Genomic DNA, 17,132 nt, shown 5'->3' on the forward strand with positions numbered 1-17,132 from the left:
CTCGCGCGATTATTCGACTTGTTTCTCTGAATAATGAATGTGTCAGCCGTCAGCCACACCGAGATTGACAGAGTGAAGTTTCCGATTGTGTTAAAGTGTTGGAGAATTATTCCATTGACTGGGTGCTGCTGAATGAAGAGCAGTCCTTGAATGCCTTGCGCAATGGGGTGGCTCGTTTTTGAACTTTTTTTTTAAATTCTTTTGGGGTAGTGGGGAAATGGTGCCAATGAGTGAGAAAACACTCATGACAAAATTTGAGATTCCTAACAAATTGTCTTCAGCCTCCTCATGGGGCTAAAAAATCGAAAAATTGGGTCAAAAACGCAATTTTTTCCAAAGATATTTTTAGTTTGGCTAGATAGCCTACAATATTTATTTTATTTATTTATTTGGTTCAGATCAGAAGATAGAGGTCCATAGAAACACGCCAGCACACACATATAAATAAAATAATTGAAAATCAAACAACAAACATTGTACGATTATAATGTTGTAAATACATTGAACGAGCGAAACACTCAGAGGTCATTAACGCTTTGATATAGGAGTTAGAAGAGCTGCAACACCGATTTACAAAGCTAGCAATGCTCTTCCGTAGCAGGGCATAAAAAGTGTTCACGTTGTGGTTTACATGGATGTGACTAATGCTGCAAATTTTAGGCAATTTGAACAGAATTCTGAACGAGTTGTTATATGCAACTTTCAGACGATTAATAGCTGATATTGAATAATTACACCAAAGAGAAGCATAAAATGCAGAACAGTAGGTGCGAAAAAGCACATTTTCTACAAGAACACTACATTTTGTTTCTCGGCAGCCGATTTGTAGCAAGAATTGACAGCGATAGACACCGTGTTTCGCCCATGAGGAGCTCGTCAGTATCGCACCACTAATTCATGCCACAAGGGTATTCGACCGCCGCTTTATTTGTTGAATTTATATCTGAGCACGTTCGCTATGCAGTATGAAGATCTGGTTTGCCTTGCAATGTCATCATTATCACACAAGTTATAGGTAAGAAGAACACCAAGGTATTTAACTCTTTCTACAAAAGAAACGCTTTCTTTGCCAAGTCTAATTGTAGGCTGGAGTTTTCCCCTGAGTTGTTTAGTCAAAAACATCAATCCAACAGTCTTAGAACAGTTAAACGCAATATTATGCGTAGTTGCAAATGTATCACATGTGTCAATGAGTTTTTGCAGACCTTTGATACTGGGAGCTAAACAGAAAAGATCGTCAGCGAATATTGTTTAGATATATCTAATTAACCTAAGAAAAAAATTGAAGTCATTTGAACTATACCTTCAGCTTCTAAAAATCTATATTTTGCTGAAAATTTCGCATTTTGTGGGTGATCTTGAAGAGGACATCTTGTGATGTCGAAAACATTCGATACTTAATTTGTTGCGTAGTTTTATGTTTATGTAAATGTAATAAACTTGAAGATGTTAAACTTGATCACGTTGCTCGGCTTCGTATGCCTATGGTTCAACAAGACAAACTCTCTACCGAAGCTCTATTACATTATAAGTTACATAATTGCGTTAGACATTTTGCCAACGATAAAACGTTATTGCATTTCTCTATAGACCTGCCCTGAGCTGTTGCGTCATTTTTTAATGAAATTGTTTGTTTGTTTATCTTTATCCTGCATTGCGGGAAAGCGAATTTGAGCGCTATGCATCGGTGTACGTCTTCCGACATACACCTGACCCACGCTGCAGCCGACGGCAACGTCTGTTTCCGGTTGTCTACTCTACTTATGACTTCAATTTGGTACTACCTATTACTCGAAATCGATCACTGGGTAGAGGCAATTATCGTAAAGTTTCTTGCCCAGAGAAACAACAGCAAGTGCGGGTGGCTGGAGTCGAACATGCAGGCTCTCGACTGCGAGCCCAACGCGCTAACCACTCGGCCACGGCTGCCGACTTGGGTTAATTTGGTAGAAAAAAGTGACGTCTTTTATTTGAATTTACGTCACTGACGAAGTTTGTAGTTAGACTGTGATGTAACCACAAACAAAAATGCGAAATTTTCAGAAGCTGAAGGAATAGTTCAAATGACTTTAATTTTTTTTCTTAGGTTAATTAGGTAGGCCTATATCTAAACAATATTGTATCTATCCAAACTAAAAATATGTGTGGAAAAAATTGCGTTTTTGACCCAATTTTTCGATTTTTTAGCCCCATGAGGAGGCTGAAGACAATTTGTTAGGAATCTCAAATTTTGTCATGAGTGTTTTCTCACTCATTGGCACCATTTCCCCACTACCCCGAGAGAATTAAAAAAAAAGTTCTAAAACGAGCCACCCTATTGCACAAGCACATATCCCAAGAGCCGAACTCATCGCCGCTTGATCTTGAGTCAGGCGCATGACCACTCAGATGAGCAATGATTCTGTCTGGCAGCCTGAGACTTGTGATAAAAAGTCAAAAACTTGTTTTATTACAACATTATTTATCGTTTTATTTATGTATCGCTTAGGCTATTTGTAATTACATTAAGATTGAGTAAATACAATCAATAGCCTAACTATGTAAAAATATTTGTTCGACTCGTACCAGAGAGACTCGTACAATTAAGCAATCTATCAGAAAATCGTATGATTTGCGATCCACCACTTAATGATAGGCTACAGTTCAAATGATGCATTTTGTAGGCTCTGCTATGATGCTCGGTCGCAATAACTTCTCACCTGAATGGCACTGGCGGAGTGGCGGAACATCTTCCGCCTAAATGACCATCGTCTTAGCTATGTTTTTTTAATAGTTAAATGACAAGCGTTTAGCTAGCCAGCCAAACACTCTTTGTACACTTAGATGACCTATACTCACACCACAGGCTCACAGTCACACGGCTCGCCTGTCAAACTTTGAGACATTTTTGACACGAGAGTTGAAAAGTTTGCCTAATCCACCAGACATAGGAGGCTACTAATTAATTATTAATTCAACTTTTTAGTCTTATAAATAATGTATTTTTTTAATAAGTTATTTGGGTAAGTCAAGTATACAGCTCGAAAAGCTTTGTCGTGTTACAGTGGCGTAGCCAGAAAAAAAATTTGAGGGGGGCCAAATATTTGATGAATTGAAGAGAACGACAAAGTGTTTGATTTAAGACATCGCCACCTGGTGTGCTGTGGCGTATTCTGGTGGGTTAAGCCAGTGGTTCTCAAACTTTGTTTTGCTGCGACGCCTCGGGAAAAGTTTTCTGGACTTGCGACGCACCAGCAAATAAAAGTTAATGAGGAAACTTATTATTAAAGTTGTTTTTATTGATACAACAACAAAAAGCAATGCATATTATTTAAGGTGACGTGTGGGCTAGCTTGTTTTTACAAAGATCATTGAATCTTGGGAGAATTTTTGAAATTGAAACCCGCATTTGTCTTTCAGTTTTTATTCGTAATCGGCATTTGCTTTTTATCACCGCCAAGGCAGAAAATCCTGCTTCACATAAATACGACGTGGCAAGTGGAATAATAATTTGCAGTGCTTTCTTCACCAAAGCTGGATAATCGTCGTTCATTGAAATTCAAAAACTTGCAGGATTTCCTGAATTAAACATCATTTTCAGGGAATTGTCACAGGAAAGGTCAATGTAGGCTTCTTTTACTTGTGAAGTTAAAGACGATGGAGTACGTTGGACGAAAGGATCACGAATCCATTCGTAGTTTGATAAATTTTTCGGGAAGTATTTTGCAAATTTCAACTCGAGTGTGGACAAATGTTGCCCAAAAAAGTTATGCTTCGCAGATTTGAAAGCAGCGTTCGTTCTGAACTATAAACACTCTGCAAGTGGATTATTTTCTTGCTGCAAAAAAGCCTGAAGTTCAACCACCAATTCGTAGAAGGGTTCAAAGGATTTTCCAAGCGAAAGCCACCTGGACCAACAATAAAAGAGCAAACTCCAATGCTCTGCATTCATTTCTCCACAAAGTTTTTCGAAAATTCTTGACTTCAGTCGGTTTGTTGAAGTTAATAACTTTGATGACATCTGCACAGGCCCGAGTTTAGGGGGAGGGGGGCAGAGGGGGCAGGTGCCCCGGCCCCCCCGACTTTTGAAGGGCCCCCTACGTAGAAAAAATGTGATTTTGTGTTATTTTTTTTCCTTTCAGCCTTTAAAGTCTCTGCAAATTGCTGTGCAGTGCTGGATTAATGCTATTGTAGACGTAGAGGTGGTTTTTTTGCGCCGTAGGCGCAAAAAATTTTTTTGCAGGGGGCCCCCCATCAGCTAAATCCGGCCCTGCATCTGCAACTGTGTCACCAAGTTCAGGACTCAGTTTTCGAGCAACTAGCCTAACGCCTTTTAAGCATAACGTTTAAGCTTTAGGTAACATGCTCTCACTGGCCAATAGGCCTACTTTTCTGCATACAACACATTGAGGTCTTTCCTCATCAGCACATTGAGGTCGTTCCTCATCATCTTGCAAGACAAAGGTGATTCCAAAATTTAAACAACTGTCCTTGTAGGCTACTTGCGAGATTTCTTCTTAGGACAGTCATCTTTATTTGTAGATTGACGTTTAGCTTGCAACATTAACTTTCTGTTTACATCCTTGTTTCTTTCCGTATTCTGCGACGCCCTTGGAAAATTGAAACGACGCACCAGGGCGTCGCGACGCACAGTTTGAGAACAATGGGGTTAAGCAATGGAAGCAATAAAGCTGGCGGAGGATTAGAGCGTGCCGAAGGCACGCGAATTCTAGGGAGGTCCGGGGGCATGCTTCCCCCAGAAAAGTTTTGCAAAATTACACTCAAATAATGGATTATAGCGCTTTCTGGAAACACTTTGAGGGTAATATTTGTATGAAATTTATTAGCAGATAAACAGAGCTATTAATTTATTAAAGGTAGCTGCTACACAAAAACTACACAAAAACCCAACAGAGTAAGCCATTCTGAAATTGCTTCCACAGATTAGTTAAAAGAAGCGTAAATCGCGTAAAGTTTGCGCGATTTAAGATTTGCAAAATTTATTGGTGTCTTTCTTTGTGTCTAAAACAAGTCCTGGGGGGTGTTAATAGCGACGTCTTGGTAAACGATATAAATTTATACAAACTATATTATATTTTCAACAAAGGGTTCAACTTTGGAATCCAAACTTTGAAAATTTGGGGGGCCATGGCCCCTTTCGCCTCCCCCCCTGGCTACGCCTATGTCGTGTTACACGTTTTAAAATTTAGCTGTTGGCTACTTTTTGGTTAAAGTTTTGCAACTTTTGCTATAGAAATATTTTGAACCTGGCAACTCTGGCGTCAGCTGATTGATTCGCTCCTGAACCAGGGCCCTGATTGTACTCAATTTTGCGACTTGCGTAGCAGGTAATTTACATTTAAAAGCTGCAACAAAAAGCAAAAAAAAACCTACGAGAAAATTTGATTTATTTCCGCTATGGGAGCTGGTATACAAGTCCCCCCCCCCCCCCTTGGTAACTCGTGACAAAGACAGAACTCGACCAAACATACAGGGTGAAACTACTTTACCTTTGCTTTATTGTTCACACACTTCAATCCACATGTTTTGGTCAATTCCTCTTTGTCATGAGTTACCAGGGGAAGGGGGGGATTGTATACCAGCTCCCCGCTATGTACTTATGTGATTTTTTTTGCCAAAGGATCAAAATATGGAGTTGTGACATCAGTGGCGTAGCCAGGAAAAAAATTTTGGGGGGCCAAATATTTGATGAATTAAAGAGAACGACAAAGTGTTTGATTTAAGACATCGCCACCTGATGTGCAGTGGCGTATCCTGGTGGCTTGAGCAAGGGAAGCAATAAAACTGGTGGAAGTTAGAGCGTGCCGTAGGCACGCGTATTGTAGGGGGTCCGGGGGCATGCTCCCCCGGAAAATTTTTGCAAAATTACACTTAAATGATGGATTATAGCGCTTTCTGGAAACACTTTCAGGGTAATATTTGTATGAAATATATTAGAAGATGAACACCTATTAACTTTTTAAAGGTAGCTCTTACACACAAACGGGCAATTAAATCTGTGGCTAAAATTAGAGAACACCAAAAACTCAGCTACACAAAATTTAACAGAGTAAGCCATTCTGAAATTGCTTCCACAAATTAGCTAAAAGAAACCTAAATCGAATAACTTTTGCGCGATTTACGATTTTCAAAATTTATTGGTGTCTTTCTGTGTGTCTAAAACAAGTCCTTGGGGGTGTTAATAGCCAGATGTCTTGTAAAACGTTACAAATTTCTACAGATTTTATTATATTTTCAACAAAGGTTTCAACTTTGGGTCCAAACTTTGAAAATTTGGGGGGGAGCCATGGCCCCTTTCGCCCCCCTGGCTACGCCTATGTGTGACATTTCACAGAACTGTGTGCCTGTTGTTTAGTTAGGTTAGTTGGTTAGTCCACCCCGATAGCTCAGTTGGTTGACGCGTGACTTCTCAAACAAAGAAGCTTCACGATCAAGCAGTGCTGGTTCGACTTTCAGGGTGTGCACTTTGAGCAACGCACGTAAAGAACTGCTCTCCATTAAAGGCATCTAATGGATGGAATAATTCCCTGGCAACAAGAATTCAATAATCGAAAACTTCACTTTGTCAATTTCGGTGACCGGGTCTGCATCAGTGATTCAAACCCTCTATAAATATGCGAAGCTGCCAGGATTAAGCGTTGCAGGAAGCTTTCCCGGTCCAAGGATAAAGATTCGATCAATCAGTTGATTGAGATGCGATTAAAATATGGCAGGGCTATTTGGGTGCAACCTAGTTCGTACCTTGAACCATTCGTACAGTCAGTTCGTACCCTGAAAAGATCGAGAGAAACAATTAAAAAAAGCCAAAGTCGCTGATCGCAGTTTAATAGCACAAAGCCGAAGTCGCTGATCGGAGTTTCCCCAAACAATTTGAAACAAACTCGAGGGTTAGGGTTAGCGGAAACTGCGGTTAGCGGAAAGGAAAAATGTTTGCGGAAACTGCGATCAGCGAGGGTTAGGGTTAGAGCATAGATTACTCTATGGTTAGAGTTAGGGTAAGCGGAAACTGCGGAAAAATGTTTGCAAAAACTGCGATCAGCGAGGGTTAGAGCATAGATTACTCTATGGTTAGGGTAAAGGTTAGCGGAAACTGCGGAAAAATGTTTGCAGAAACTGCGGAAAAATGTTTGCTTAAACTGCAATCAGCGAGGGTTAGGGTTAGAGCATAGATTACTCTGATGGTTAGAATTAGGGTAAGGATTAACAGAAACTGTGGAAAAAATTTTGCGGACTCTCGATCAGCGAGGGTTAGAGCGTAGATTACTCTATGGTTAGGATTAGAGTACGGTAAGCGGAAACTGCGGAAAAATGTTTGCGGAAACTGCAATCAGCGTACTTCGGTTTTGAGCTATTTTTCTCCCTTTGCTATTTTTTCTCTCCTTTCTATTTTTTCGATCTTTTCAGGGGGAAAATTTAAAAATAATTGCGGAAACTGCGATCAGCAACTTCGGCTTTTTTAATTTTTTTTCTTGATCTTTTCAAGGTACGAACTGACGGTCCGAACTGTTCATGGTACGAACTAGGTTGCATCCAGGCTATTTGACCGGCTCCGGTTTTTGAATCTGAAACCTTATTTGACCGGTCATGACGTCACTATATAGGCACTTTTTTCTATTTCTCTTTCAATGCGAAAGACGAGAAGAGTGTCTATATAAGTTCTAAATTTGACAATTATGTTGAACTGTTTCGGTGGCACGTAGGATACGTCTCGGGCTGGTGTTCCAGAGGGAATGAGTTCGATATATACTATGCGGAAGGTTTTCTTTTTTTTAATTTTTAACTAAATTTTGACCTGAAGTGACTCAATCGTTAGGCTGCTAACTCAAATTAAACATTGACTAAAAAAATGCACTTCGGGTCAAAATTTAGTTTAGTCAGTTTATTTATTTGTCACAAACACAAACGTGAAAAGAATACAAAATATGCCATAATCTGCTGTGTGTCATATGACGAGGAGACTGCAAAAAGACCAAAGCGGTCATCTAATCAAAAAAAATGTTTAAAAAAAATGGACCCTTCCGGGTAGTATCGAACTCATTCCATCTGGAATAGCAATCGGAGAAATATCGTACGCGCCACAGATCGAGTTGAATAAAGTCGTCGAATTTAGAACTTATATAGGCGCTTCTCGTCTTTTGCTTTGCTTTCATCATCATCATAATCCATCATCGGTTTGTTCCCCACTAGGGGGGGTGGCCGATCTTTGAAAGTGGCTTGAAAGAGAAAGGCTTTGGCTTTGAAAGAGAAAATGAAAAGAAGTGCCTACAGTATATAGTGACGTCATGACCGGTTAAATAGTGTTTTAGATTCAAAGACCGACGCCGGTCAAATAGCCACTGCCTAAGTTCATTGCCTATTAGGCTACATAATAAAGTTACATGGAGAACGAACATAATAAGAAAAACAACGACTATTGCCGTATTGTGCATTACCTGGGCTAGCATGAACACAAAACAAAAATAATGCACATCATTATCATTGGACAATTAGATATTATAACTACAAACTGTAACCACAATCAAGTGATGACATCAATTCAAATATTCGCAGTCTTGCGTGAACTACCACTTGTAAGCTTGTAAATTTTCCAAGCCATCTTTGCAAGTTCCTCGAGCATGGGAGCGTTCAAAACGTTTATTCTATGAAAATGTTCACCTTACCAAATCCACGCTCTGCATTTGTTCGAGCTGTTAAGAATGCCGCAGAGATGTCATTTGGCTTGCATGCAGATGAAGCTTGTCCCATAGGCCACTATAACTTTGAGTTGATTGTAAAAACTTTGTATTGTTTCGCCAAAAATTAACTGAAACGTTTGAATGCTCCCAGGCACGAGGAACCTTAAAGATGGCTCCAACAGCTCGCAAGCTTACGAGTGGGTGGTTCACGCAAGACTGCCAATATTTGAAATTATGTCATCACTTGATTGTGGTTACAGTTTGTAGTTATAATATTTAACTGGACCCAATAATATTGATGTGCATTATTTTTTGTTTTGTGTACATGCTCGCCAAGTTAATGCACAATACGGCAATTAGTCGTTGTTTTTTTTTTGTCTGTTCATGTAAATTTTTTATGTAATAGGCAATAAACTTATGAAATATTAATACTTTTGTAAAAAAAACATAACAAATACCACTTTGATAAAACGATCAAGTGAAAACAGCCAGTGCAAAACAAACATTCTCATGCAGTAACACGGCATTGTTCAATACAATGTAAACAGCATAGTTAGCCCTTCAGTTGGATGGGCAGATTTCGAGTTTTGCATCCCGTAGTGTCAAGATATCCTTGATCTGTCCACTCTGCTTTAAAGTTTAAATGCTTTGTGTTCACTGTCAACTTATCAATAAAATTGTGATAGGTTCTAAGATTAACAGACCCAATAAGCTGGATTTTGCCTGTCGACCATCATTAGCTTAACCACTGTCATTTCTGGTTTACAATGTCACTACTTTCTTGCAATTAACAAAGTAGGCTGTAGTGTTTTCACAAACTCTGTTAAAGTCGGATAACCTTAGTAGCCTAGGCTATGGTAGTTACTGGGATGTTTAGGCTACAGTTTCTGATAAGACATGAGATGGAATTGTTTGCCCCGTTGAGTGCAATGCTGCATCATTTACAATTTCTATGGATGCTGCACAATCACTTTGTTTCTTAACTAACTCTTTATTATAGCCTACTGTAAAACTCCTTGTTTAAAATAGTTTTGTAACACTGTTAACATAGCCACAGCCGAGTACACTATTCTCATGAATCTATTTCTAATGATTGTCCCAGTTTTAAAAAGCATTTGGAATAAACGAACCAAACCATCAATCCCATGCCTATCAATTTAGTCAGCTTCTCCATTATTTTGGCAGTAAATTATTTCAACTTGTAAGACATACATAATCAAAGTTAAGTTTCATTTTTCAACATTGTGAATATGCTCTTTATTAGAGTCTTTATCGGTGTGTCACAGGTTGATCACACTTTTGGAGTTAGTTGGTCACATAAAAAAATTGAGAATCACTGGATTAGCCTATAACACGCAAGTATGTGAAAAAAATTGCAATGACAAGTATCACTTAACCTATATTGAATCCATATATATATTATTGATGCACTAAAAAATAAGGAAGTGGCTATTTTCCCACTCTTGTTGCCATGGTTACAATTAGGTGTTGCCAGAGTTAGGATTAAAGGTAGGAGGGGTTAAGGTAAGGGCTAGAGCTAGGAATAAGATTAGGGTTTTGATCTTTGCCCAGGACTAAAAAACATTTCCAACATATATATATACAAGTTTTTGTTTTCAACAGGTTTAAACTTTTCTCAAATTAGGGAAGAATTCCTTATTTGGCAACACTATTGTGGCTATTATTACACTATATAGTGTAAATATAGCCACAGCCAAAAAATAATGTTAAGTATTTTGCATTCATCATAGACATTGCCTTTTTTACGATCTAGGTTGACCATAATGATATGCAATGGCTGATGAAGATATAAATGTCGGTAGTGAGTCTCCACACAGCATGAGCACAATTGAAGAAGTCAACATCCCGGCTGACACCAGCAACTACAGTGATGCAGAAATTATTGACTCTGACTGGTACTTTGAGCTTGAAACAATTCTCAGCGAAGGGTTTGCTGATCAGGGAATTATTAAAAGTGTTTGCAAATGTAGAAACATACCACAAAGATTCAGGTATGGTTATATGTTATCTCAAGCTTGTTTTGGGCAGTTGAAAAAGCATGCTTTATAATATATTTTGTAGATGATTGGCTTTTAAAATATTTTGTATGCATTCAAAAATATTCCTTTATACTTCAACACTAAAACCTTTTAATAAGCAGTTGTCTATAACTTAATGTTGCATAAAATTAAAATATGATACATACAATGTTAAAGTATTAGAAAATTACATATTGCTGTGATCTGGCTGGTATTATGTTTAAGCTTTTAAATGTTTTTGCAAAGACCAATCCATAGTGATCTTATGCTGACTTTACAGATCACAAGTGTGGAAGATATGTTTGAACGTTGCAAATCGTGGAAATCCAATTGCGTCATGGGATGGAAAGCATGATGGTGCCATGTTGGATCAACTTAAACTGGATTGTACCAATCTGATAAAGTCAATTACAAAAGATGACTCTAGTGTCATAAAAGATGAAAATGAAGCCATTGATAATGTCATGGCTGTGATAGCATATTATTCAAAATGTCGTGCTGTCAAATACAATTCTTCAAATGGTTGGCTAGAAATCTTACAACCTTTTTTGCAACTCGGGCTTAGTCGAGGTGACTTATACAACTGCTTTTATGCAATGCAGTCTCGATACATTTCACGGCAAGATATTTCCCCTTCAGTCAGTTCAGCACCATATCATCTTTTGCGCTTGCTTCTTCTGTACCATGACCCTGAAATGTGCAATTACTTGGACACATGCAAAATTTCGATAGAATCATTTGCAAACAAATGGTTCTCCACATTGTTTTCCTTCCATTGCTCTACTGAAGTGGTGTCAGCAATATGGGATGTTTATCTGCAACAGTCTGATTCATTCTTTCTATTTTTCTTAGCTTTGGTAATCCTCGTGAATGCAAAAGATCAGGTAAGTGTGGCTTCTATATTTTGTCGTATCTAATTCGCATCTATTTTAAAAAAGGTTTGTTATTATTATGACGTGGCGATGTATCTATGTTGTGTGTTTGTGAAAGACTTCCTAATTTGCTTTGTTCTTACATTTTTTTTATACTTATTAGGTTATGGAAACCACAGGTACTTCTGTGGACAAGGAGGAAATTATAAAAACCCTCGCAAGTGCGCCATCTAAACTTGAAAAATATGATGTTGACGATTTCTGTCAGCTTGCATTGTACTACAGTGACAGAACTCCCTCATCATTCAGGCGTGACCTTGGAGCCTGCTTTTACAACTGTACAATGCCATCCACTTCATCAAAATTAGATTTGATGGCAACTGATCTGGAACAGTCATTCTGTTTGAAGGTGAGCCAGTTTTTTCTAACACTGACACGTAATTTGTAAAAGTATTATATATTTTAAAAAACAATACTTCAAGAAAGATGTGCAACATCCCAAAATATGACTTACGTGCGTGCAAGTAAACAGAATGCATCCCTTCCAGTACGGTAAGCGATACAGAGACTGAAAAGGTGGTAAAACATTGTGAAGTTTGTAAAGTTTGAAGTTAAACAAAGTCTGTTTAAAGAATGTCGCAAAAAAACTCAATACATGTTATTGTGTATGAACTATTATTCCTTTGTGTCCTTGTTTTTTTGGTGATTTATTTTTATAATGAACCTGTTGAAACTAATATGAATTGATGTGTAAGAAATAAATTTTATTTAAACTGAGAAAGTGGTTGGCATGTAAGCTTATTTCTGCTAGTCCTGATAATTAGTAAATTATGAACATTCTCGGTGCAGAGCCACTGTTATGCTAGTTTCTGCATTCTGAGCTTTTCGTGTGTCTTATTTTAAATGCATAATAAAATGAAGTTAATTTCTTTTATTACTAACAGATGATAGACAACAACTTAGTTTATTGAATAACGTAGGCTATTCAATTCAGTTTTAACTGTTTAACAAAACACAGTAACATAACATATTAAACACGGAATTTGTTATTATTCATTGTTGTTGTTTTGTTTTGGTGTGATGGGTTGTAAGGGTAGAGAGTTGCTGAAAACATTCGAATTAAATATGTTATATTACTTTGTTAGTTATAATTGTTTAAGCTTTTATCATCCAGGATGAGTTTAAGCTCAACTCATCCTGGAAACAACAAGGGAAGGATGAGTTTAAAAAAGTCGGACTGAAGGAGGAAGATGCAAGGGACAGGGTGAAATGGAGAAAAGGGATTAAGACAATTGCTGCGCGGAAACAATCGGCCACCCCCACTAGTGGGGAACAAACCGACGATGGATTATGATGATGATGAATTGTATTAATTTTTGAGTTATATCATTCAATCGAATCAAGTTGTCTATCTTGTGTCTATAGTACTTCACTCCCAAAGCCATAACATCAGTATTGTGCTGTAAAATGTATATATTATATATCTTGTTTTTAGGTTTCCATTCCTGAGTTGTTATTGAGCAGCCAGCCCTCCCACACAGAGGATTCGTTGGGTGACGACAGTGGCCCAAAGATTCGCTTCTTTGTTGTGGATTGCAGGCCAGCTGAGCTGTAAGTATCCCTGATGCATTTCTATTACACTTATAACTAAACATAGTGTTGAAAAAGGCTGCACCGCTTATCTTTGCTAAAACAAATTGTGTTCATTATTAAGACGGTTCTGCTTAAAAAGAATGATAAAATCTCCAAATTGCTCTTTTTCAATTTCTATTATAAGCAAAATACTGTACTTTTATGCATTGATGTCTTTCACGACCCATATATTGCACCAGCAAGTAAATTCAGCAACTAGTAATACAAGATTAACGTTTGATCAATTAATTTCGTGTTTCCCTTACAGCTACAACAAAGGTCATCTTTTGACAGCATTTCATCTGGATGCTACTCTTATGCTGCGGGAGCCATTGGAGTTTGACTCTGCCCTAACTTCCCTGTTTGCAGCCCAGGATCAGGCCATCCAAGCTGGTTCCGCAGCTGGCGGAGAACATCTCTGCTTCATTGGTGAGTAGTGGAGACCATATCAGGCAAGTCACTCAACAAGATGAAACCAGAAAACCTCTTTTTTTAAACACTTTTTATTGTGCCATTCCAGTGGTTGATAAGCTCTGCCTTTGACCACCTTTAGGACAATTGAGATCTGGTCTAAATAGAAAAGAACATAGAAGCTGCTGTTATGGATTAAGATGGAATTCATCTTCCTACATTCTCCTTCCAACAGCACTGAAACACTTGGCCACCAAACGACTAATTTTAACACAACACTTTCAAAGAAAGCATTGAAACAAGCATTTAGAAACAACTGAGTGGTTAGTTACCTTCACCACCCTTACTACATGTTTTTGTTTACAAGTATTATTTAATTCTAACTCTTTTTTCGTATGAAAAGTTGTTTTTTTTACTACATTTGATCGGAGTCAGATGCCTGGGCATTCCTCGAACAGCCACTTGATGGTACAGTCGTCCAGCGTTGACTGCCCAACTGCCCTTGGGTGTTGTGAGATTTGCTTTCAATGGCAATCGAAATGCACTCTGTCAAAAACTAATTCAGGCAACAACGACTTTCACTTATCGATTTATCTTCCACAGGAAGTGGCCATAAAGAAGGTGACCAGTACATGCACATGGCGGTGGCCAACCTGCTGCAGAAGCACAAACCCTATGTGAGCATAGCAAGAGGAGGACACGCATCCCTGATGGAATACCTCACTGATGTTGGGATTGATCTTTCGGAATGGATCGTTGGAGCAGAGCGTCCTCATCCTTCGCCCAGCAAGTCAATCAGTGAGATCAATTCAATGTTGGGATTTCTTTTTGCCGAGTCGTGCACTATAATGTTGGGTTAAGTGATTTGGGTCGCGTATTAAGTTGTCGTCATTTTAAAGAAGGTTTATTGTTTAGTCTTTAATCAATTTTCATGTAGAGATGGCTGTTTGTGCCAAGTGCAACGCTCGATAGGGCGCCGGTTCGACACCGCTCAAGAGCAGGTGGCTGTGGTTTCCGTAGCCTAACGCAGTTTAACATTTGTCGTCACTTCATCATTCAGGTCAACCCGACCAGGCCAATACAGGACCAAACACACGAGTCAAAATGGAGACTCTGATGAAGAAGATGGCGGACAATATGCTGGTGAAGACAAAGAATATCCGTGAAAAAGTTGTCAAATTCATAGAGAATGTCGACGATGACTTTGAAGATGGGGACAGGTACTTGGCAATGTGACTGATTATGATATCTCAAGAGATATGACCGAAGGCAACATTTTAACTTGGCAACGAAACCTCTCTGTAGGCTACCAGCTTCCTAGACAGCGATCAGTCGTCTTTTACATTGATTCAATGTATGCCGATGTCTGAGCTGTACATCATGTGATTTCCTCAGTTAATTACTTCAATTCAAAAACGTTTATCATCAGCCTGAGGAAACATTGTTTTTTGCAGGAGTGTGCATCCTGTTAAGAAGTCCGACCAGGGAGTATTCAGCATCGGGGATGATCATTCGGATGAGGAGAGTGGTCCATCCACAAGCCATCGCGCTCCTCCAAGCGGGGACGTCGAACCTTTGATCCTGTGGAAAGCAAAACCTGATGTGAAACACTGTTTCGAATGCCAGGCCGTGACTCCTAATGGTGGCTTGGTCGCAGCGCATCTTCTTGTGACATCCAATCACATGCGGTGTCTTGTTGAGGTCAAAGGGCGGCGAGGATCGAAGCAAACATGGGTGCGCGCGCGACCGCCGAAGCCTCTTTGTGCCGTCGTGAAAATCACATCGCGCCGTTCTTTTCCGGAGCTGATCACTTTCAAGTTCGGAGACTTGGAGGATCTTGACAAAAATGATGAGATGAAGATCCTGACTGCGGATCGCTACATCCTCCCTGACGCAGGAGGCTCGGCCAGAGTCATCAAACAATTGATATTCGAAGCGGAAGAAAGGCGTCAGAAAAAGAAGAAAGCCACACACCCCGAAGACGACGCACCTTCAGACAGCACCACCAAAGAACAAACCGCACCACCCAAGGCGTCCGTTCAACCGGAGCCAACCTAGTTGCAAAGTGGTTAGTTGTCAGCACAAAGTAGCATACAACCAGTGAAGTTTTGAAGCATTCCGCCTACTTCTAGCGCATGGTTGCGGTTAGCTTATACAGCAGTGCATCACAAAAAGTGGTTTTCGACTTCCAAGAACAAACGTAAGATGCCCTCATGAAATGCGTTGTCACCGGTACAATATTTAATACACGTAGCAGAAAACGTACAGTAGACCGGCCTTTGTACACTTCACATCATTTCGGTTGAGGATTTCACATAGTGCAAAGTTGTCATATGTTTGGGTGCTTGCAACACACAGTCACCGCGAACACTGGCAGTTGATGTTCATTGAACCACGTTTTGAAAGGTCGAAAGTTCCATCTACTGAAATCCACATAATGCAATGCACAATTATTGTTTAGTGAGCTGCTCGTGCTCAGATTTGTCGCACCACATGGTGAAACAGGGAATGACTGGCTGTGACCAGTGGCAGTTGATGTTCATTGAACCACGTTTTGAAAGGTCGAAAGTTCTAATGCAATGCCCAATTATAGTTTAGTGAGCTGCTCGTGCTCAGATGTGTCGCTTAGTTGCACCGTATGGTAAAGTTATGACCAGTGGCGTTAGGTAAAGAGTATCAAACATGACTCCAGACTGGTGAAAGTCTTTTATCAACCATCCTGGCACTATTAACTTATTCTGTTCCGACAAAAGAGCCAATTTTTCTCTTTCAAATGACGGACATCGGTTGTTTTCAGATGATTACGAACCACAAGGAATCTTTAAATCTAAGCACACTTCTGCTGTTTCACGACAAAAACCGTTTTGACTTGCTGCTCAAGTTCACGGAGCATACTGCGTACACTTGTGTGTCATGTTTCAGTGTTATGTTAGCGATTGGTGTTAGAGTGTACCAGTAGATATTTCGAATTGCTTTAGCTGGAAAATGTCTCTTCTGTGCAGAATTTATGGCTTGTTTTGTATTTATTCACATTTTGTCGTGACGTCTCATGAGGGCGTGCGTATTATCCCATGAAGTTATCAACAAGACTACTGTAGTAGCATGGATGGATAGTACATGACATGATAGTACATGACTGTAGTAACAATTAACATGGTTAGTAGCCTACATGACGATTGATGGTTTTGTTCATTTCGTTTGCAAACACTCCCGATATAAATCGGTGACCCAGATCGCAAAGGTTGTAATTTTTATGCCGTTGAATCGATAAATCGCATTCAAACATTAAAATCTGGCTTTGGCGACGTTAAAACGATGTAAAAATAGCATCTTTTGTCAGTTATCTCGACATGATTTCACCATGCCGTACACAACTGATAAACACTCAAGAACTCGTTAGAATCAACAAAGTATCCCGAACTTTACGTCACTCAAAAGTAAGTCAATCTAAAAAAGGATAACCTTATCTGACTGCTGAGTCCACAGTTCAACCGTCATCGCTT

General features: G+C 39.2%; 1 protein-coding gene across 3 annotated transcripts; it reads left to right on the forward strand.

Moving 5' to 3' along the window:
- Positions 1–10,449: 10,449 nt before the first annotated feature.
- On the forward strand, positions 10,450–16,915 carry LOC145787182 (TBC1 domain family member 23-like). Of its 3 annotated transcripts, XR_014291377.1 has the most exons (9): positions 10,450–10,687; positions 10,995–11,598; positions 11,750–11,995; positions 13,082–13,197; positions 13,487–13,647; positions 14,233–14,427; positions 14,690–14,849; positions 15,084–16,035; positions 16,191–16,915. XR_014291377.1 is itself a non-coding variant. In XM_082598916.1 (8 exons), the coding sequence occupies exons 1-8, from the start codon at positions 10,470–10,472 to the stop codon at positions 15,685–15,687; spliced, it is 2,316 nt and encodes a 771-aa protein (XP_082455042.1). In that variant the 5' UTR covers positions 10,450–10,469; the 3' UTR covers positions 15,688–16,915. The 3 variants fall into 3 exon arrangements, 2 of the variants coding, with proteins under 2 accessions (XP_082455042.1, XP_082455034.1); XM_082598916.1 differs by having other exon boundaries at positions 14,690–14,861; positions 15,084–16,915; XM_082598908.1 differs by having other exon boundaries at positions 15,084–16,915.
- The last annotated feature ends 217 nt before the right edge of the window (positions 16,916–17,132 follow it).

The sequence above is a fragment of the Aplidium turbinatum genome, chromosome 2, assembly GCF_918807975.1.
Source record: "Aplidium turbinatum chromosome 2, kaAplTurb1.1, whole genome shotgun sequence".
In the NCBI taxonomy this organism is placed as follows: domain Eukaryota; kingdom Metazoa; phylum Chordata; class Ascidiacea; order Aplousobranchia; family Polyclinidae; genus Aplidium; species Aplidium turbinatum.

What these genes read in the sequence shown, in the direction of transcription:
- LOC145787182 (XM_082598916.1), top strand. Translation starts at nt 10,470, where the DNA reads ATGGCTGATGAAGATATAAATGTCGGTAGTGAGTCTCCACACAGCATG. An exon ending in AACATACCACAAAGATTCAG is followed by an intron (nt 10,688 to 10,994) that starts GTATGGTTATAT and finishes CTGACTTTACAG; the next exon opens with ATCACAAGTGTGGAAGATAT. An exon ending in GGGGACAGGTACTTGGCAAT is followed by an intron (nt 14,862 to 15,083) that starts GTGACTGATTAT and finishes TGTTTTTTGCAG; the next exon opens with GAGTGTGCATCCTGTTAAGA.